Source organism: Patiria miniata, unplaced genomic scaffold, assembly GCF_015706575.1.
Source record: "Patiria miniata isolate m_02_andy unplaced genomic scaffold, ASM1570657v1 HiC_scaffold_7, whole genome shotgun sequence".
Classification (NCBI taxonomy): domain Eukaryota; kingdom Metazoa; phylum Echinodermata; class Asteroidea; order Valvatida; family Asterinidae; genus Patiria; species Patiria miniata.
The window spans coordinates 21,398,689-21,422,415 of record NW_024037074.1 but is presented as its reverse complement, the minus strand read 5'-3'; the positions used below and the strand labels follow the sequence as shown (position 1 = coordinate 21,422,415).

General features: G+C 38.7%; 1 protein-coding gene across 2 annotated transcripts in view; it reads left to right on the top strand.

The window, feature by feature from the left end:
- LOC119744827 (F-box/LRR-repeat protein 7-like) overlaps positions 1-22,961 on the top strand; it is a 46,907-nt gene extending 23,946 nt beyond the window's left edge. The window contains exons 1-3 of one of the 2 annotated variants that reach the window (XM_038220988.1): positions 1,282-1,430; positions 13,777-14,394; positions 15,536-22,961. In XM_038220988.1, coding sequence (XP_038076916.1) covers positions 1,403-1,430; positions 13,777-14,394; positions 15,536-16,278 — 1,389 coding nt within the window. In that variant the 5' untranslated portion in view covers positions 1,282-1,402 and the 3' untranslated portion in view covers positions 16,279-22,961. Of the gene's footprint in view, positions 1-1,281; positions 1,431-13,776; positions 14,395-15,535 lie in introns of those variants that run through there. The other variant, XM_038220986.1, reaches the window with a different exon arrangement.
- Positions 22,962-23,727: the final 766 nt, after the last annotated feature.

The window sequence follows — 23,727 nt, the reverse complement described above, 5'->3', positions numbered from 1 at the left end:
TTCTTTGGACGCAATGCTTTGAGTCAGAGAATACACTCTCCTAACGTGTGGATTCTTAATTTACGTGCCTCGGGAATTCTTAAATTACGAGTCCACACTTTCTTGTTTATTCTCCTTAAAGGGAATGTACATCATTGGCTTTTGGTGTAATTTTCAGATATGGACTATTTGAGGGGTTAGTATAATAGATCAAATGTTGTTACACTGACAAGTTTGAAGTTTTGTGTTTGAAAATGCTGGAAAACCAAGAAAAACAAATATGTTCAAATAGTCTGGTTCCGTGACTCCACTAAAGATGAAATTGATCAATTTATAGATGCCGGAAAATTGTAAAGTACATGTAAGTGTAACAGTCTAGCTGGCCTGCACCCGTTCATGAACATGTAACCAATAGCAAACAAAATTTGCACTGAAAAAAATGGTACATTTGGAGCAGTGTAGTTAAAAAATAGTTTTTTCCAACGGTGGTTGGCCGACCACCGTTGGAAATTTACACAAAATAGCACTTTTCTATAAAACGACTTCACACCGGGTGCCATAATTTTACAGGATGCTTAAGACTGTCATTTACCAACATCCTAGTAAGGTATTTCGTAAACATTTGGTAGTTTTGTTTTTCGATGTTTGCAAATGTTGTATATTCCCTTACTTTTTTTAAAAATTATTTACAATGTGGATCTTTCCTTTGGGCTTACACATGAGCTGTGTGGGGTATAATATAAATGTACCGGTACGTGTACATGTACACGTATACAAATGTATACATACGTGTACATGTGCATAGACTGAGAAAAAGCTGTGTTGCCTGTTTTATAGATATTGCCTGTTTTATAGATATGATGTATGTACTGTACTTCTCTAGTTCTCTTTTTTCATCATTTTCCCTTCCAAAAATAATGCAAAAGAAAATGTTCAACACGGTTGATACCTTCTGAACTTTATTCAGTAACCATACTTGTTAATTACTTGTCAAAGCTTTGTTTAGGATACTTGAAGCTTTGCTGGTAGCAGTTTAATTCCTGATCAGGCCATGGGGAAAGAAAACTGAAAGCTGTGCTGAATTCTTGGTTCACTCAAGCGAAGCAGTCAGTATGTTATTGTTTGGCTTCAGGGGATCGCAAACCCAAGAAAAGGAGAAAGGAGTTTCAGGGTTACAGGTTTCAGGCTTCGCAATTAAATGTGGCCTGGTCAGTTTGGCAGGGGTATACATGTATGTTTGGATGAAATGAAACTTGTGTAATGCAATCGTGTGGAAGAGTCAGGGCTGATCAGCTACCGTACGGGACATGGAGGTTCTCTCTTCTCTGCAAGTACAATGTATGGTTTTAGCATTTACTGTCATGTGAATTGCGGAAAATGATAGCATTATGATCACTACCACAGGTATTCTGGATACTATTCAATGATGAGAGGTGATTTGCTGCATGTTGGTGAGTTCCTGCTATGTACATGTACATGTACATGTACCAGTACATGAATTGTCTTGCGGTGTAGACATGTGTTTTTCTGTTTAAAATGTACCTGTATGGCACTGTACATTTATGTATGGCACCCAAGGCAAGAGATCATAAAAATACATTTGTGTTGTTTGTTACCGGTATATCAAAATATGAAAGTCAAGCCCTTTAGTCTGAAAAGTGTATGCATTCAGTTGCAACTTTATCATGAGAACTAAAGCTTAAATCTACCATGTACTGAAAATGTATGTGTTTCACTGCTTTGTAAAATAGTTGTAAGGTTGAAGAGGCCACATACATGTATTCAACTGACACACTGCACATTTCAGTTACAGTACAAAAAATGTGCAAGTAAAAAATGCTCCCAAATGTAAGCTTGCATCAGATGTTCAAAATGTACCGGTAAGCTATCATATTTGCTTTTATTTTGTGCAGTTAAAGATATTTGAAAACATACATGTACGTTGAGCAGTGAAATGAAGTACAGTCAGATGTGTCATGTCCACCTGTGCAGCTGCAGGCCGGCCCTAATCACTTTTCATCAGGTCCTTCATGGTATTTTGGGGCACTCCCTGTATTGATAAGCTCATGATGTCGTGACATTGGTACTCCACACAGGAATGTGGTGTTAACTCTTGCACTTTGGATGTGACTGTCATTAGGTTGGCCTTAAAGTTAAGGGTTTGGTCTGGTAGGAACATATTGAGGAATGTGATGAAATTGTGTACCAGCAAGTACCCCTTTACAGTTACAAAAAGAGAGTTGGGGGAGACCACTGGCAGGGACATTGTGACAATGCCTGACTGGTCAAATGTTTTCTATATTTTCCGCCATCCACTTCACATTTTGGCCGATAATGAAGTGAGCTACAATTTTATGATTGTTAAAACTAAGTGAAATAAGATTTAAGAACCACAGGTTAGAAACCGTAACTACATCAGTACCATGCAAAGGCATGAAAGTGAATTTAATGTCTCAAAAGAGCACCATACATGTATGTTAAGTTAGGGCCAGATACCGGTACCCTGCCAAAGTTGTTCTCATTTTGCTGACCGGGTTGTAGGGAGTTTATTTTTATTTATTTATTTATTTTTTTTGGTCTGCATTTTCAAGAAGAATGCCTTGCTTCTTGGAGTCAATTTCCATTCTCAGCACTTCTCCTTGACAGATTTTCTGACATACAAATCCTCTGAGATCAAACAGAAGACACATGCCTGCTTCATTATGCACGATCACAACACGGTAGGGACCATGGAGCATTATTTATATAGCACATTGGGGGTATCCAACATACATGTAGATACCGGTAACTCCAGAGTACCTGGTTGGTAACCATTTTCAGTACCTTAAAGCCCAAAATGATTAAATGTTTTGTAAAACTTGTCACAATTGTGTGCATACAGCATGATTCACTCTTTACCGTAGACCCATGGAACCATTACTGAGCTATTAAACGGGTCCATACCGTACCTCGTAGACCCCAACCGAAGAAAGCAAACAAACGATCCAATTTCATAATGGATGCACAACATACACGTATACACTGAAATCTGGTGTCGAAAATACTGCCCGAAGAACACTTGTTGCTCATTTGATCTCCCTTGTGCGTAGCAATTTAATAGCAACAAATTATACCCAAACCCTGCAGGAATACACTTTATTTCCACTGCCTGCCATTTCAGTTGACACAAGTAAATGTCCTTTTCAGACACAACACTTACACAGCCTCCTAGCTAGATCCCTTTCACTCTGTCCTTTCAATAACTCTCAGGGAGAGAGAGAGAGAGAAAAAAAGAAAAGAAGAAATGACCCACTTTGCTTTCTGATTTCATCCCTGGCGGGTCTTGAGGTGTTAAGACCTCTAAAACCCAGATTGGCTCGGCAAAGAGGGAAACTCACAAAAGCACGGATTGTGTAGTCAACCGAAGGTGTTTTCTATTCTGGGACCAGTAGTGACCATTGGTAATAGGCTGGTTAGTGTGGTGGGACAACACAGTAGGTTCATGTACCGGCACTCTAGGGCTACAGGTCTTTCACTCCATTCATTCTGTATTTACCCAAAGGCAGACTAATGTTGGTTGTTGTCAGGGCTTATTTACTGCAGTTCTGACCCAGTGCAGTAGCTTTCTTATTTATATATCAAAGACAGGAATTGACATCTGTATGTTGAGGATGAGGCTTTATTGTCACTCTGCAGATACCGGTATGTGTGTTAAATAAGTAAAACTGACTTGTGATTTATTCATTTACTTACCATTAAATAATAAATGAGAGTTCCTACAAAAAGAAGCATATTAAGTATAATAATTATGTGATGAATTCAACGTAAGCATTTTAAAAACACCCTTATTGACAAGCAGTGACCTTTCCTTTGTTCATGCCCAGATATCTTCAAAGTCCCCCCTACTAGTCCTAGCTATTGTCAATTGTGATACCGGTATATACCGGTATGCACATGTCACAAACAGATTCTGAAGATGTGATTTGAGCAAACATTCAGTAAAGAGAAGCAATTTCTAATTATTTTCCCTCTGAATGAGTCCCATGTGAGGCTGCATTTGCAGGAAATGATTAGCTCAGTTATATGTTGGGTGTTAGATTTTGTGATTCAAGGTGTCTCTTGTAAGGGCACGTTGATTTGCAGAAGTGCTGAGAACATTTGGTGTAGGATAAAGCCTGCTGTACATTGGTGGAATTTCACAGTAGCTCACTAGGGAGGAATTGGGGGAAGTACGTACATTACGGTACATATGTACACAGGAGACAGCCCAATAGAAGAATTCCTGTCACACAGCCAAATAATTGTACCTCACATTAGATTGTTTGCAGTGACTGTTTGCATACTCTAGAAGTTTGATCTTTAGGGATGAACTAATTGTGTTTTTTGGACTCTGAATGATTTAGTTGGTGGTAGGGGTTGGTTATGAACATGACTGCTTCAAGCGAACTTTGAAGGGAATACGTCAACATACATGTACATGTATGATGTACATGTATACATGTACCCCAAGTAGGTCCATTGTTGTCAGTGAATGTGTTATTTCGATTTTCGTATGAAAAGTGAGCAAAAGCAACATGTACATTAAATCATTTGAGGCTGGGGACTGATCAACTGTGATGTTTGTACAACATTTGTACATTACAAAATATGTGGTAAAAACGTGCTGTGAAAGTGTTGGCTACCTTGTCTAAAAATTCATCTAACATCAGAAGAAAAAAAAATTGTATATATCCCTGTTTATAAATCTTAATGTTATTTAAGATAATATAATCGTTATTTTGACATGTTTCTATGATTTTATGGTAAAGTGCCTAGTCAACCTTTTAAAATGTGCTCAAAAATGAGAAAATAATTTTCTGACAAATACATGTATGCTGTTGGATTATTAATTTGTCAACTTTGATGAGGTACATGTCCTTTATACATGTAAAGTTCTGTGATTTGTTCAAGTACGCCACATAAGGGAATCTTCCACCCTATTTGTGCCAATTTTCTAGACACCACCTTTTTGTCTTTCGAGCCAAATGTTATTGTACACTTGTTCGCAAGGTTTGCATGCCAAGTTTTATTAAAGCTCAGTACAAATATGGAATGAATTTTAAGCTCATCCGCAGAGATGTTTGGCAAAACTGCATGAGGAAAGTCAGGGGAAAAGTCGGAAGTAAAATGCTCACGATGACTCTAGCCTAGGTAAAGAAGTAAAAAGTTGTAAATGTATTAAATTATTTATTTTTGACCCAATCACAAGTTCATGTTTTGATGCGACACTGCATAAAATGTACATGGAAGCAAGTTGAAGTGCGCACAGACTTGTGCCTGGACATGTTTACTACATGTACATGTACATGTGTAAATGTCATGTACAAAATGTACCGGGTAAATCATGTAGCTTAAATGTGGAAAATATTAACCTTTACATATATACTATTAGGAAACTGATGAAGATTCTGGCATTGATGACAGTTCATTGACTTTCACCATGACTTGCACTAGCTTCACACCATGTACCAGTTGGTGTCATTGAATTATCCCAAAGTGCACTTGTTGTGCTCACTTGTGCTGGTAATTATTTCCATTGACAGATGCTACCGAAAATTTAATACCGGTACTGTACCAGTGCCCGACCAGCAGGCTGGAAGTTTTCTTATTGCCCATTCATCAGCCATTGTGTGTGTTGCTATTTTTATTTTCAAAGCCGGCTGAAATTCTTGTGCTTTTTTGTGAGTGGAGGGATTGTAATTTCATCCCTGGATTCGGTTGACTGGGCTGTTGTTGACTACTTGTTTGTACATTCCCGCCTTGGTCAAGGTTTGCTTGCGGAGCTGGGATATTGAGCAAGCATTTTTTGCTTTAAAGGGAATATACAACATTTGCAAACATCGAAAAATAAAACTACCAAGATTTTACGAAATACCTTACTAGGATGTTGATAAATGACAGTGGAAAGCATCCTGTAAAATTATGGCACCTGGTGTGAAGTAATTTTCAAGAAAATAGTATTTTTGTATAAATTTCCAACGGTGGTCGGCCGACCACCGTTGGAAAAACCTGACTATTTGTCAACTACTGATCTAAATTTACCATTTTTTCAGTCCAAATTTTGTTTGCTATTGGTTGCATTTTATGAATGGGTGCAGGTAGGCTAGACTGGTTCCCTTACCTTACAATTTTCCGGCATCTATAAATATTGATCTATTTCATCTTGAGTGGAGTCAGGGAACCAGACTGCTTAAACATTTTAGTTTTTCTTGGTTTTTCCAGCATTTTCGAACACAAAACTTCAAACAAGTTAGTGTAATAATATTTGATCTATTATACTAACCCCTCAAATAGTTCATTTCTAAAAATTACAGCAAAAGCCAATGATGTACATTCCCTTTAACTTTTACCCATTGATGTCTACCATGGATATTCATCTTTGTCAACTGGTTTATTGTATGTAATCCTTGGAAGAGGGATACCATTTTGTGAGGTCATAAGTTGGCATGGAATTTACACAAATGTTATTGTGATATGGTGCCTACATGTATGTAATGCAGAGTTTGCATGTCGTGCAGACTTTGCATGTATTTGGGTTCAGCTATTCGGATAATACTGTACATGTTCAACTCTTCTACATGTACATTGATACTGGAATTTGTATCCTTGTGAGGTAATTTCTTTGTTCTCGTGTACTAAAGTTTTCAAGTTAGAAAGTGTTCCGGTACTTTCAAAATGCTCACGGACTATTTTAACCAGAACTAATTTTCTGGGCTGAAATTTCTGACTTAACATCCCTTAAATAAAATACTTCAATTTGCGACGGATCAACACCCCTTGGAAATTCCTGGTTTTTGAGTAAAATCCATATATTTCTTGATAACCTTGTGGAGACGTATTCACCTATAGAAATTGCTCTGTGGAGACGTATACAATCTTTTGTTCCCTATTGTGCACATGTCTCCACAGGGTACCGTGTACAAGATCAGTGTGTCCCAGAAAAAGCGGGCCCAGACAAATCAACAACCATATCTAAACATTCATGTGAGACTAAAGTTTGTTTGTGTTTTCATGTTGAGCACTGTTGTTCATTGCCTGTGGAAAAATAAACTGAATTGATGGAAAACTTTTAAAGGCATAACTTTAGAAATGGAAGAGCTCCATAAACTCGAAATTTACACTTTTTGCGGCATTAGCTTGTGCTGGTAAATTAGTGGAGAGAGGGAGACCACGAACCTGTATCACACACGAACACATTTCACATGCAAACAAGAAGAGACTACCGTATGTCTTTATTTCATTATCCTTACACATTGACATGGCTTTAAAAGTTTGTAATCAATTCAGTTTATTTTTATCCACAGGCAATCAACAACATCAACAGCATGAAGAAACACAACAAAATTTAGTCTCACATGAATATTTGTTTAGATATGGCCGCTGATTTGTCCAGGCCCACTTTTTCTGAGACACACTGTATCTCTATGCATAACCACATGGACATGTACAGTGTACACCCTCAATGACAAAAATCCAATACTAGTGCTAAAAAAGTTTTCAATGGCAAGGGCCATTTCTGCCCATTAGTCTTTTTGATTTGCAGACACAATAGGAGGGCAGTGTTAACCAACAGTTATACATTGTATAAAAATTATATGAAATAAAAGTGCAAGTCGTTTTCTTCGTGGAGCTTGCCTGGGACAATTGCCTGTAAAATACCTCATGTGACACAACCCTTAGAGTTATCCACCACAAAGTTATGATTTGCAAAACTTTTAAGTAGTATGTTGGTACTTTTTAAGATCAGTCCCTTTTACATAGTTGTGACGAATGAATGACAGCAAAAGACAAAGTTGAAGCATACATTGCAACATGTGGGTTCCACTCAGCCGGTAATGTATGAGTTCAGTTAATTGTCACTTGAAGTGTAGCTCATTGTGTAAATATTTGCTTTATGGTTGTTTGTCTTGTAGTCCTACTGTATGTGCGCGTCCTCCTTCATGCATGTACATGTACATGTACACACCCACTGACTGAGTTCTTGTACATGTACACGAGGAAACAAGACTGAGGAAACTGATTGTAAGCAGCAAAGCCTGGCTTGTACAGGATTTTGATAAATATACGGTAGTTGTGCCAGCAGCTTCATTGTGTGTAGTCCTTCTTTTCAATATCCCGTGCAACAATTTTTTCCCTTCCAAATATGGTTACTGTAGTAATGCATTTGTCGGTCAGTACATGACCTGTGCTTTAGTGAGTTTAGCGACAGTATGCAATTATTATTCTGTCTCACAGTGCAGCTAAATAGCCCCCTCTATTGACGTAATGTATGTATATGTGAGCATAATTATTACCAAGCAGAGTGCTGGGGCACCATTCATTCTGTGCTTCAGTCCACGTGTTATCATGCATGTCAGCTTGTTTGTCAGATCGTAGAGGAAGGACACATTTCTCTATGGTCAGATGAACAGTTAATCACAAATGAACGATAGTTGCTTGTAAGTTTCAAGTCCAGTCACAAAACGTAAAAAAGGAAAAATGACTGGAAATTATCACTATCAGTACTGCCCTTTTGAAATTTGCTAAAAATGAAAGATGCACATAACAAAAAGGTGTCTCACAAAAAACAGAACCCTCAAAACGTCCTCTTTTTCACAGCTTTAAAAAAAATACATTGCAGATATTTACATGTATACTTAGAGAGTATAGTCCATTAGCTTTTCAACAAAGTAAAAATCTTTCCAATCAGGTAAATGTTAATTGAGTTATGGCCAGTTGAAAACAAGTACCACTGTTTCATTTTGTCCACGGCGACTGATATTTTGACTGCCGCATAGGAAAAAGGACCGAAACTTGCAGTTGTGAAAAAAAGGCTACCAAGTAGAGGGCAAAGACAACCCAGCAAAGTAAACATCTAAGAAATTAATCAAACAGTTCTTTTCAGGAATACCATTTCTTCCAAAAGGATAAATGACCATTGTTGCAAAAAAAAAAAAAAATGAACAAAATAAATATGAGAGATTAAAACGTTAAAAAAGCAACACTACCCTCACCCCAAATCCAGTTACATTTCTGACAATGACAATTGAGACCATGGACAGATTGAAAAATCAGCACTTATTTTGAATTGGCCATAACTCTATATTTACATGATTGGAAAGATTTTTTCGTTGTCGAAAAGCTAATGGACTATACTCTCTAATATAAGTATGTATAGATGTTTGCGATGAATTTTTTTTAAAGCTGTGAAAAAGAGGACGCTTTCAGGGTTCATTTTTTTGTGAGACACCCTAAAATGTACATGTGAAATGTATATGTGAACATTACCCACTTAAAGTTGAACCATTTCCTGACACATTTACAGGACATTGTTAGGTTGGTAAACATTTGTTGCCAGGCAACCAACTCCGCAGTTGTCAACACCAATTGAATAATCTGACATGCTTTGTATTTACAATGGTGACAGATGGTTGATATCTGATTAGTGGAGCCCCCCCTTGGGAGTTAGAAGGGTGTGAAGAGGGTCATGTGACGGCATTACTGAACACCTAAGGTGGTGGGGGGTTGATGAGAGAGTCACTGATTAATCATGACATTAATGACTTGCATTGAAGGAGCAGAGTGACAACATTTGATGACCTTTAAAGATTGATCTTTGTTTTTCGTGCAGCCACTGAAGACAGGAACATGATTCAATGTTTGTGTGTACGCTTACAATGTACATGTTTTGGGGACAATAAATGACACTGACCAGAAAAGTTGAGCTAAAAGATGCATGCCTGTCACTATTCCAGGAATGGCCACTGACAGACTGACTGTCTGACTGAGTCACTGATGAGTACATGTATGTCCTAAACTGAGGCTTTCTGGTCAGCTTGATAGCCTAGTCTTGCTTATTTGTATGCCTTAATACGGTAGCATGTCTTCTGGCAATCAATTAACTACAATGTTAAGCTAACTTTACATTTAAGCAGTGAGTTGAATGACCAACATGGTTCACTCAGACTACTACATGTAGTTTAAGTCGAACAGGTGTTAGACTGATTGGCCTACATTTAGTTATTGGATAATTACTTTACAAATTTATATTTATTTGAGGCCTGACAATAATTCAGTTCTCCCAGGGAAGACTGGTTTCCACCCCTCTTTTGGAATGAATTATGAGGGGATGGGAACCAGTCTACTTGTAGGGCGAATCTAACGCCGCGTCCGAATTACTTGGCTATTGCCAACAATAACACATATCTACATGTATGAGAAATCAAATGGCTGCAGCCCCTTCAATAAGTGAATGTGTTCTTCAAGCCGTACTCAAGTAATTCAGACAATTCAGACATGTAGTGTGTGCTAAAGCGACCTATGTACATGTACATGTACATGTAACATAAAAGTACATGTAACATAAAAGCTTCTTTTTTTTTCCATACGGTTGCAGATGCCCAAAATAGGTAAAAGGGTCGGGGGTTGGGGTAAAAGAAGGTCAACATTTCTTAGGGAGGGGGGAGGGGGAATTGAATTTTTTGAAGATCACAGTATATGAACACAATTTTCACCCTTTTGATTAAACATGTACATCCTAATGAATATAAAGAGCGGTCATTATTATCATTTGCCAAACCTTAAATAGAATTCCTGTCTGACCTGAGATGACCCAGGTTCCTTGACCTCTTTACGAGGTCATCTGCACAGCTTCCACTAAACCAGACCCAGTCAATCCATCAAGTCACTAATCCATCATGTTGTTGCGTTTCCTTTGGTAAGAAATATCTGGGAGGCCTGAGCATTGAGTAATGAAAATAACTGAGAATGGAACTCATAATCTTGTTCTTTCTTGCTGGCATTGCATGTGTGAGAGCCTGTGGGTACTCCATTGTTGTGTTGGATGGAAAGGTACAGTTGCTTCAGCTGTTTAACTGTTGATATTTTGGACTAGCTCTGCCTAGTAAACCTAGTTTTTTTCTAGGGGGAAGTTTTACAACCAAACTTTGCTCTTTCAGACACGGAGTATCAGCTTCAATGCTGGACTTTGTCCTGAGTGATCACATAAATTACGTCACCTTATCACCTTGAAGTGGGATTCCAACAACCAGTTTCCAATGGAGTCTGTCATCTTATCCCGTGAATGGTTGCTCTTTACTGGGCATGATTGGGAAGTGACGTGCAATAGACGAGTTTGATCCACCCTCTCCATTGAACTTGAGCATGTGTCTGGCTAGCAGTGTGGTAGACTTTGTGGAATATATCTCTGGGATTACTAGCCAGCTTGTAGTTCTGGAGGTTTGGTTGTGCACTTTTCACAGGGATTGCACAGGAGACATGCTGAAGTTTGTCATTAGTAAACCCAAAGGATTACATGTAGGTCAGTAGTGAAAAGAAACGAAATGGTAAAATACATTTTGTACCGGTACACCTGAAAATACACAGTGCATTATGTACATAAATGTACAATGAAGATTGTACCGGTAGGACAAAATCTTTAAAGATTGATTATTTTATGGAGGAACTGTGGACATGCTTTATCCAGGTTCCAGACTTTTTGTGTGTGTGGGTTTTTTTTTGGGGGGGGGTATATTTTTCCTTGGTGCGGGTTGTTGATTTTGGGAATGGCCAGTTCAAAATGTTAAAAATTCTATTAATTGCAGTCAATGATTGTGAGATAAGAATGTGCGTACGTGTATGTGGTGTGTTAAGTTCAGTTAATTAATGATCACTGGTTGACTAGTGGCTAATGTAATGTTGACTTTATATGAATAGAACTTCTAGTTATAATGAGCTCTGTGTTTACGCGTACATGTAGTTGAATTACATGTATATCATAAGCAGCTACATTGTGGATCATATAGACCTTCTTTTGCTATGTCATTAGCCCTTTTCACATTATTATTTTGCCTACCATGTTGATATGGGTCCACCATGAACAGAACCAGGTCCCATCCAACACGGGTAGGCGAGGCGCACCGTTTACACTTACACCCGTTTGTACACGGGTCGGCTGTAGATTTTGGATTTTCTACCCGGGTAGAGCCTCTCAACCCCGGACCCATCCAGGGTTGGATGTTACTCATGTAGAGCACCAGACCCATGAGGAAGCTGCATTGGATTCTTGCTAGTGTGTAGGGGTTCTGAAATCTCTGTGTTGGACCCCGGGTCCTAAACAGAGATTTGGGATAGTGTGAAAGGCCTGCTGTTGCTTTCCAGTGCTTGACTAACTATGGACTGCCATTAATCAGAACACAATACCCTGTGGCTATCATGACACTGTCATTAGTAGCCGTTACCAAAACAAAATGAAGATTCATTCTTTCATAATTTCAACATAAATTCATGTGCAATATTTAAGCAAAATATGTTGGTAAGGCCAAAAAAAAAAAGTCTCCGGTTTCTGGTATGCGCGCGCATCGCCGTAGGCATGCGCGTCGGCAAAATGAAAAAGTTTTTTTTTTCAATGAAAGATGATGTCTCAAAACCGCCAAACTCACTGGTTTGACTGGAATCCTGCTGCTGCAGAATTTTAACGTGTTTTTAGATTGGGTTATGGTCGAGAATAAGCTTTATGTGGCCTCTCTGGACTCCCATATATTTGCACTAAGTTTAGTCGGGCACCATTTGCAGTCATCAGCCGACATTTGAAGCAAAAAAATCAGGTAAAAAGAAAAAAAAAGCCGCGTCGCCGCACCACTTTTTAGGCAAGCTCCATACCAGAAACCGGAGACTTTTTTTTTTGGGCCTAAGGGAGTCAGGTTGGCGTAGCGGTACTTTCCTTGCCTTCCACCGCTGTGACCCTGGTTCGAATCCAGCCTGGGCCAATATGTGGATTGGGTTTTCAGTCCCTACCTGATTCCGTGGGTTTTCCCCAGAGTATTCTTCTGGGCTTCTCCTCCCACCTCCAAAACTGTAATTTCTTCTCATTGTCTCCTCTCTTCAGGTTTTGTCAGGCTTTTGGGCTACAGTGGCCAGAGCACTTTTGAGGAATCCTTGGTTTCATTACCAGAAAGAAATAAAATAATAAAACATAATAAAATGTTGCCTGCCGTGGTTGAAATTTCTGGTTGTAAACAAAAGAATGAACAAACAATGCTTCAAACATTTTATATGAGTGCAGAAGCGAGAGCCAAACGTGTTAAAATTATAAAATAACCAAGTATCAATAATGGAGCAAAGTCAGGTTTGCTTGTACATGTAATGTCAAGCATAAACATTCAAACATCAGTTGCCATCTGTGGTAACTTACACATAAAAATTACTCCTGATGTCCGTTCACAATAACTGTACACGTACAATGTAGGCAGGCTTTCTTCATATATAAGATTTGCTTACCAGGTGTCATTCTACAGCAAATATTAGTATTAAGCCCATATTTCATGCGTCCTATACTAGATTTATAACAGTAGGCCAGGTTGACCTGAATGCTTTATGTGCATCGGGGTCTGCCGTCAGATTCTCAACTGTCACAACTTGGTGCTGAAGGGAATTCGAAATAATTCCTTCATTGCTATTTGAATACCCTGTAGACTAAATCATGACAAAATGTTACCTCAAGAATATTTGAGTGTTTTAGTCAATAGTCATTAACTTCAACATGAAGTCTACAGTTTTGTCAAAGTCAAACTTGTTTTTGTAGATTGTGGGTTGTTACATCAGATCAGCATTTTCTATAACTCACTTTGAAAGAACTTCTTCCAGCAACTTCTTTGTAAAAGAAACACAAAATGATATGTGACCTGAGGAGTATTGAGGGGCAAATAACAATGGAGAATTGTGCAAAATTAAAGGCTGTTGGTGATTTATTTGCTTCTTTTTGTGATTTATTTGCTTCTTCTTTTCTTTATCTCCTTCTAGACTCCTTGCAAGTGGTCAGGAAATTGCGGCTTGAGAATGGATCCCAGGCATCCCCCAAGTCACCCTCACAAGAGTCCAAGAGTACTGCCACAAGTTCAGGGGCGTCATCCTCAGCTACTAGTCCAACACCACTCATAGAGACCCAGGAGGTTACCGAGGTGGACATGACTAAAATGAGGAAGAAACTGGCTCCTCCAAGGACTGCCAATGACTCACCATTTGACAAACTCACAGACAAAGTCATCACTAACATCTTCTCTTACCTGACAGCTAAGCGTTTGTGTCGCTGTTCTCAGGTCTGCAAACGATGGCAGCGGCTTGCCTGGCAACCTTGCTTATGGACGTCCATCCTGTTGTCCAAGCGACAGAAGAACATTGATTATGCCTTGAAGTGTCTGATACGGAGGCTGTGCTTAGAGACACCCTATGTGTGCCTGACTGTGGAGAGGATTGTACTGAATGGGTGTGACCAGCTAACGGATCGAGGCCTGAGTTTAATTGCCAGACACTGTCCGGAATTGCTACGGATTGAATTGGGAGGGTGCAATAACATTACCAATGAAGGAGTCTTTGAATTGGTCTCGCGATGTCCAAGCATTGACTATATGGATTTAATGGGTAGGTGAAAATGAAACACTTCTTTGTCATGAGAAATTAGACATGCTGACTCAAATAATATTTGAGAAACTAGGTACAGGTACCTAAAGGTCGCAACATTTTATGACGCAATTTGTGTCGAAAATACATCAATTTAATTTGGGGTTTTACCCTTCAATGACAATTTGTAATTCTTGTCCAAGAACTTGCAAGAAAAAAATTCACAACATTGCCCAGTTGAGACTCCAACCAACGACCTCCTGCTTAATTGTGCAGACATCTTAGCCACTCGACAACTGAACTGGCTAGGATATCAGCTGGCCGGTACGAATGTGATCTGGCAGCAGAAACTGCAATCAATATGGAATTTCTGTCAGAATATGTATGCACATTAGCATTTTTCGATACAGTTCATTGCTTTACAAAATATTCATAATTAATCAATACCCTACAAATAGCCCTGTGGTACTCAACATTTTATACTTTTAACATCCTCCATGGATGGCAATAAGGCCTGTCCCCTAGGTGCCACTATCTGTATTATGGTGAAATTATGACACTTTGGTCAGTCCTTTATTAATTTCTTTGTACACACAAGTTGCACAATTTAAAGCCCTCACTTTGATTGAAAATATGTCAGTCATTTGTTTTCCGCCGAGATGTTAGCTCATCTATAGTGAGTGACTTATGTGACTTCAGAAAAAAAGCTTTTGTAGCATGCAAAAAAAATTCAATATTTATTGAATAAAAATGAAAGTTTTATTCATGTGAACCTGTGCATGTGGTTGCCCTTAGATTGCGCATATGCTTGTTCTCTTTCAACACAACTGGAGAAATTTACAGCCCTGCCCCAATTTACTGAGCAATGTGTAAATAAACACACCCATTCCACATGTTTGGATCATTATCACAGACGCCAAGGAACTTGCTTATTACTGAAACAACGTCTGAAATCAATTTATAATTTTGTGCGAGGATACCGGTAGAAGTTGATTTTACCATAGACCTGTGTACACACTGATCCTTCATGTGGAACACTAATTCTCTTAATTCTCGCACCAGATTAATCTAATCTTTCATGTTTCTTTAAATGTCTTATCAGAACTATAACATAGTAACAACATTAATGATTTTTTGTCTTGTACTTGTGCATTTTCTGCAGGATGTCAGCAGGTTAATTTTCTGAACTTTCCTTCGGACTACAATGCATCCAGAGCCAGCCCCCTACAAGGCCAGACTATCCTCCTCAGGCATTTGGACCTATCTGACTGCTCCTCATTGGATGACAGTGGTCTACGCATCATTGCTACCAACTGTCCAGGGTTGCTGAACCTGTACCTCAGACGTTGCTATCAACTGACAGATATCGGTGTGCAGTACCTGTCAGCCCATTGCTTCATGATCAAAGAGCTTTCTCTGAGTGACTGTCATCGTATCACAGACTGTGGAATGAGGGAAGTTGCCAAACTAGAATCACATCTGAGATACCTGAGCATCGCTAAGTGTGAACTCATCACGGATATGGGTGTGTATGCCATCGCCAAGTTGTGTGTAAAACTCCGGTATTTGAATGTCCGCGGCTGTGCACACATCACTGATAAATCGCTGGATGTGTTGGCTCGTGGTTGTCCACGACTAAGGTCTGTAGATGTTGGCAAATGCCCATCCATCACGGACAGAGGAGTGGCCAGTGTGGCTGTTAACTGTTCTGGGTTGCGCAAGCTGAGCATCCGAGGTTGTGTGAACGTGACAAGTGAGAGCCTTACAATATTAGCCAGGTACTGCCCAGAACTGCAGCAGCTCAACATACAAGAATGTGATGAACTGAGTGTTCAGGCCTACAGAGTACTCAAGAAGCACTGTAGAAAGTGCATTATTGAGCACACCAACCCAGCATTCTACTAAAAAAAGGACAGAGGGAATAGAAAGAACCATTGCAAGATGAGTAATGCAGTAATTTAACACAGTCTCTTTTGCTTGGTAATAAAGTCATCAGTTATACCACAGACTGACATAAATCTAAAAATGTTGGCTAAATTAAGGTTTTTTTTCCCCTCACATGGGGCATTGATTTCATTTACATGTACTATAATTTTGCATTGATCAAAATTTATTTAATCAAAGCTTAATTTAATGTAAATGATGCAGAAAAAAAGAAGGAAAACATTTCCACAAAGTGAAGCATGGCTTAACACCATGTATGTACATGTGCGTCATTGAAACCCCATTCTAAACCTTGTAATCCTGTGCAAATGTGTAGAACAGAGATGCCACTTTTTCGGTTTAAACCGCAATTCGGTTTTGTTTTTTTTAATCTCACAAAATTCCGGTCTTTCCGGCCATAAAAAAAAACTGGACAAAAAAGAAGAAAAACTGTGCAAATGTTTTTAATAGCGCTCTGGCTCAACGTTGTTCGTTGAAGTAGTCTTAAAAACAAGTCTTTGTTGTTGCCGAGTCTGCATGCGATACAGGCGGCCGACGTACATACTTGCACACAGTATACAATGGCGCCTCACGTGCTGCATGCACCGCGTGCTGCATGCACAGCATGCGGGCGTGTCGTGTGCAAAGCACACGTAGCATTCAGCCTGGAAATCAAGTCTATCATTTCAGTTACATGTATCGGTGGTTCCCGATCGCAGTGATATATGTGAACACAAAAACGCCGGGTACCAACAACGTTTTTGTCTTGCACATCGCGTAGGGCAAAGGTCATGTACAAGAAACAGTGTTGTGGAATCGTGCATGTTTTTGATGTTTCATGTGGAATATTACGTTGGAAATTCGGGTAGGCAGAAAAAATAATAGGAATATGGAAAAATCAAAGTGATTGAAAGTGAATTAATCGCCATAGAAGCAAAAAAATAAATGGAGCTTGGCTTGCTGCAAGCGAAAGATGACAATAGGGACTTACTGGCTTTTTTACAAAAAAAATAAAGTTCCGTTTTTTCCAAGCAGCTGTTCCGGTTTTTTTTAAAGCAGACACCGTTCCGGTTTTTTTCAAGCAGACCCTGTGGCATCTCTGGTAGGAAGAAAAATGTTTAATTGACCAATTACAGGGACTCTCACACTTAACCCATTTTTTTGACTGGTTGGGGCACTAAAAATTCACTCCAATATTTGATGAGCATGTCAATGCATCCCAACATGATTCCTTATGCGGGAGGTTCCACAGTGCTTTGAGGAGGACAAACTTCATCATTCCACAAACCATCAAGTCTTTATACATGTACGTCACCTCACACTGCAATTTGTATATGTAGTGGCAGCCTTTGCAGTGGCCTATTAAGATCAGTGGCCTATTAAGATCTGCCACTATAGGGGATGCAGTGTCTCGCAAATTCCAAAGAACACAAATAAACAATGGTCTTGACAGAAGCTTGTGGTTTCAATTATGTATTGTAATAATGTATTGTAACTCCAGGGGCTCTCTCAATGGCAAGAGCATCTTGCTTGCTCGGTCTTCCTGTGGGACACTTTTCATGACGTCTCTAGAATTTGATATAAAGTTGTACAGTCGCAGTCCGGACTCTCCCTTATACTGTGCATTGCAGTCGAACTCCACACAAATCTTCCCCTGCTTCTTGGGGTGATAGACCCCATGTGGGGTATGTATGCATACCACACACTCCAGATGATTTGCTAACATCAGTACGGTACCAGCCACTTCTGCCGCATGATGATGTCTTCCGCATGATGATGTTCTATAAGAAGTTGGTGTAGTCAGAATGGTACTTAAGATTCTTCTTGAAGCTAGTCTTGATGAGAAGATCAAGGTGGTGCAGTGCCATCAATCTGCTCTGCAAATCTGGTTCCGACTCAAGGAGTAGTAATGGCATTCCAGAACTGGATGTCATCCTGTGATATCATGTCATCTGGTTTCTTCTCAGGGAAGTGTAACTCCATCATCTGTTAAAATTCAGTTAAAATGATATCCTTCACCTAATTCTTGAGAGAGAAGATCACATGCTCATTCAACAACTGATCATTTTCCAACAAAGGGTGCAGACCTTTATTGACTTTTGTCAGACATTCTGGGTCTCGTCCCACGCAGATTCTCTTCACTGTCAATGATGCATTCACAAGCTCTTTTTACTAGCTAATGATTTTTTTTTCAGTCCTCTCATAATTTCTACAAATTTCACTGTCCCAATATTCTGCTGCCTACAATTCTTCAAGTTGGTGACTTGACTCCAGCAACTGTTGCAAAGCCATCTCATCCAGCGTTAATTTACTTGATCTGAATCAGATAATAATTTCTCCAATTGGTTGGCGCATCTGTGCCAGGCTGACAGGGTACTTGGCAACCTGTACTCATGAAGGTTGACTTGTCATAGGACATTCTTTTCTGTGATTTGTCTTTCTCTGGGGGTTTTGACTCCATTTTGAAAGTTAAGGGAATGCTTGTTGTTGCTGAATAAGTATGGGCCTTATTTACGAGTTGGCCATTTTTGTCGAGTTCCCTGAATGTATTGCGTTAAGTGTTAACCGTTGAATGGGATGGCGCCAGACTATATATGCAGGCACAATGCAGCATTATTTTATTGTCAATTTCTGTTTAAATCTGGCTTTTAACATTAGGGAATGTTTAATTACAAATTTTAAATTATTCATTGAAGCAGACTGGAATTAATTAGAAATTAAGTTGCTTTCATTTCTCTTCGCAAGTTCCAAATATTAAGATTTTACCTCACTTTTAATTCAATACTCGTGAATAAGGCCCATTTACGGTGGTGTAAAGTTTAGAAGGAAACACAAATACTACAATGCTTAGAGAATAACACATCACTTTCCAATTGTAAGTTCAGACCCAAGTACGGTACATGTATATTGGTCATGTTTGCAGGCGCAGGCGAATTTTGTTTTATATATTGCCGATGACACAAGCTGTGTCATCGGTAAACCTGTATTACTATACCTCATAAATATTCATCAGGCAACCGCGGCATTTCATTGGTCCATTCCAGCAACTCGATCGTGTGAAAGTTTTTACTATCACCCCGCATTTTGGTACGGGGGCGTGACGTGCAAAAACCAGGGAGGTACTATCACACGCCTGGGTCGCAACCTTAGATTTGTTCCAGTACTGTGTTATCTCTTTACACGACGCATGTGCTTTACGTACGTACCGTGGAAAACACCATGTGAGGACAGTTGCATGTGCCAGTCTATTATGGCATGCATATAAATGGCGACACGACCGGTGGTGCTCGCTTTGCGATTTTAACTGAGGAGGAAGTGGGTGAAATTTTGCACAATAATAATAAATGCAGTGTTTTGCGTGAATGTTAAAGTTAATAAATGACACAAAATTAACTTTCAATTCTGTCCGTTTCCTTAGATTGAAATAATGTTTCACATTATCCAAATACTGCTCGATCAAAAAACATGGTGGAATGGACGAATGAAATACTGCAGCTGCCTGATGAATATTTATGAGGTATACTAAAACAAATACAACATGTTTTTTGCGGGGAACTAGTGAAAACAAATGACCCCTCGGTGTTGGATGGTTGGGACTATCTCCCAAGGCGAATCATCCAACACCTCGGGGTCATTCATTTTCACTATTTCCCGACAAACCATGTTGTATTTTGTATAATATCAGATACGTTCCATTAGCATGCAACGCATCAAGCCTTCAAGGCATACAACATGAACAATTTGATCATGCATGCCATTTTCCCCTTATCCCCTTTCAACAAAAACATTAGTGGAATTACCTGGCTGGTTGGTGTTGTATGGTAGCCAAAATCCTGTATGTTGCCATAGTAACCATGATTAGGGGAAGCTGTTGCTATGCACTGCTGTCTATCAAGTAATTTAAGAAAGCTGCCTAATGTCTTCCACTGCTGCTCTTTTTCGTTGTTTTAAAGGCTACATGTATACTGAACCTAGCTGTTGCTTACATATGGTGCTCCAATGAAATAGTTTGTGGCTAATTGTTAGTCAATGTAGCTGAGTGTTTTGTGTGGGTTTCTTTGAAAGGGGTAGCAGCTCCTTAGTCTGTCATGTCTGTTTTACATTAAAGACAGCTTTCTTTGGATAGTTACTTTTAGGTTTTTCTTTTTAAAGTGGCAGTTGTTCAACCATGGGGATGCTACTCCCATTATGGACCTGCCACACTCATCCGAAATATGTTGGTTTTCCCAGTTTGACTTTCATGTAGATTTTCACAGTTTTTTTATTCCTTATGCCTGTTGGTGACTAGCCTGTGTATAGTTATGGGAGGGAAAGTGGATTGAATTTCTGACTGTCTGTGACTGATCAAACAGGATGAAGGGTTTACTTGATGTTCTCTTTCAATTCACTTTTCGTCTACTCCATGATTCATCCATCCCACCAGCTGGCAGCTTGCCATTTATTCTTCCACCGAGTTATCCTTCCAATCTTAAAAAAAATAATTTGTGCGAATGTAAATACATTGTACGCTTTCATTTCACAGCTCATAAACTGATTTACAAGATGTGGCAATTAGATTCCAAACAATGTGAAAACAATAAGTCAAAATCAACGTTTTCGTATGAGTGAGCGGTGAATTGTGGGAGAGAGTTTTAGAAAAACAAACCCCTGTGATGCTAAAAGCTAGCCGTTTATTGGACTAGGATTGCGTGACGTGTTTTACTTATCAAAGAAATGCATTGTATGGGCAAGTTGGCACATATTCGACCAAAACTTTGATTTGGCTTTTGGAATGCTGATATAGAAGCCCGCCCTCTGTTGTTTATATAAAGACAGCAATTGATGGTGATGATATTCATTAAACCCTGCGACGCACACATATGGACTAGTCATCAGTTCAGTTGAAATTTCCACCATGTGGATTCAAATCTGTACAAATTTCAGGGTTGCAACATGTTTACATGCGCATGTGTGGAAAGTAAACATGAAAGTAAACATATGAAATGTGTTTTTATGTTATTATGTTATTCTACTTGCATCATGTTTTGATTTGCCATGTTACAAAGGATTGATTGTTGGAGAGAAAATTGAAGGGTTCACATTAACTTTAAAAAGTTGCTGCAAACATAGTTTAAAAATTTACTGAATTGCAAGCAAATGTATGTACAAGTATTTGATGCATTACATATTGGACAGAATGTTTTACTCCAAGGCTAGAGTACTTTGAGACATGCTCGAGTCCAAATCACAAGCAATGGAAGTCAACTGTCATGTGTACAATTCCAGACAAGTACATTCATAACAATCAAAATTAAGGTCAGTGATAATGCTTACTCCGGTTCTGGATTTAAAGTTCAGTTTGTCAAAAATATTTTGGTCTTGCAAAAGTACATCTAAACTTAAAGTTATAAAGCAGTTGTTAAATATCCAATGCACTATGTGATATGAAATGTATAGAGTCGCTAATCTCTCTGGTTATATGTTTTGGTTTTTTTGTAAGGACCCACATGCACTTTTTCTCAATGCATTTGCCCAGTTTCAAAATGTATTCTTTTCCAAACTGTTTGTCACACACATTCTCAATTCATTCCCTCTTGTTTTCAGTTTCATGTTTTTCTTTTGTGTTTACAAACTGCAGAACGTCAGTAAAAATATTTTTCAATGTACTGTAAATTTTTGTTTGCCATATAAAAGTGACTTAGCCACCAAAAAAAAAACAATGGTCACATTTCACAGTTCCATTGAGCGTGTGAAGCCTAAATCAATGGTTTTTGTATGACAGTTTTGGCTGGGAAAAAATCAACTGTTGTCAAATATAAAAATTGATGCATGTACAATGTATCTACAGCTTGGTGCTGGACTTTTGGTGTTTTTTACAAATGAGTTGTGCACTGCCCCAAACATTTATTGAAACAGCCGATAGCAAAATATACTTTGCTAAGGATGACTTTTATATTTTAATCCACCTTTTATATAGAAAGGTGAATAATAGTTAAGCAGCAGCTTTTTAGACCTAATTAAAACGTGTCTATATCATGTTTTTCTGGTGAAGTAAATCTTCAGAGGTTCTTTGTGGGGGGGGGGGTGGTTTAAAGATATGTCTATATGGTTTCCTTTGTAGCTGTGTTTCCTAACAGGAATAAATTACATTGCATTTCATTCCATCTGTCCTTTGGCCTTTACTGTTTAGCGTGTCACAAGGATCTTGTATAAATTGTATGTGTTTTATACCAAATATTTAGATGTGTGTTTTTTAATATGTTTTGTACAAATATTGCTTGGTTCCAAACCACTGTATTATCTTTGTAAATACAGCTACTTTTGATCTGTGTGTATTTATATGCGTGTGTACATGTAAGTAACCCAGCTTTTTATCTATATTTATTACTCCAAGCTGTCTGAAGATTTTGGGGTCATTTTCTTGGATCTGTGTTACTTCACAACAAAATCCTACTTCCCCAAATTTCTATTTTTCTTTTAAATTGATTTCCCATCGATAGCTTTAACTGAAATGCTGATAACTTAACGTGAGACAAAGCTTTGGTAAATCTTTTGCATGTTTTAAATTTATATTTGCAATATTTGCATTATTTTTGTTTTGACAATCACGTATGGAGTATATAGTTCTTACATGTGTTTTGAAAGTACATGTGAGTTGAAATAAATTTGTACTTGATAAAATGATATGTGATCTGGTTGAATGTTTCCATTTGAATCGCTGTTCTTGCATACTTATATAAAAGTACTGCCAAAACACATCAACAATTTAGTAAAGTATGTATGTACTTGTCTGCTCCCTCCAAAAGACTTTATGGAGCATTGTCACTCCCCCCCCCCCCCCCCAAACAAAAAAAAGATACCTTGCTTCAAGTCATGGGGAAAAAAATTGTTGCCAAGCCTGATTGGAATAATGTGTGAATTAATGGTTGTCCATACAAAATGTTGCTGGCTGTTTGCAAACATAAGGAAGGTCAATGAAACAGGTTTATCATTCAGGAGTCAAGGTACCCACTTCATCTTGTCAGTGGCCATCTGTTCTCTGTGAGCAAGCCCCAGCTTCTGCTGCCAAGTGCCAGGGTTTGAAGCACTTCTAATTTTAGTAAGGCATCTTAACCCTAAGTATGATACCAGCCTAATGTACACAGCTGCAACTGGCTGCGTGGAAAGATCGTTAAAATTTAATTGGAAAGATCATTAAAGCTAGTATATGATTGCGAACAACTATACTTTCAAAATTCACTGTTTTTGTGTAATTACTGAGAAGAAACCCTTGAAGTTGAACGAGGAGACCTAAGGGTAGTTTTTGTTATTTTAATTTATTGACAATGAAAGTGCAATATGTTGACTCTTGGCAGTTATAGAGGAACAAGGATCTGCCCTCAGATGTGACATCACATGCAATGGGTCTGTCTCAGGGTACACAAGTTTGGTCCTTAAAAATCAAGCCATTGG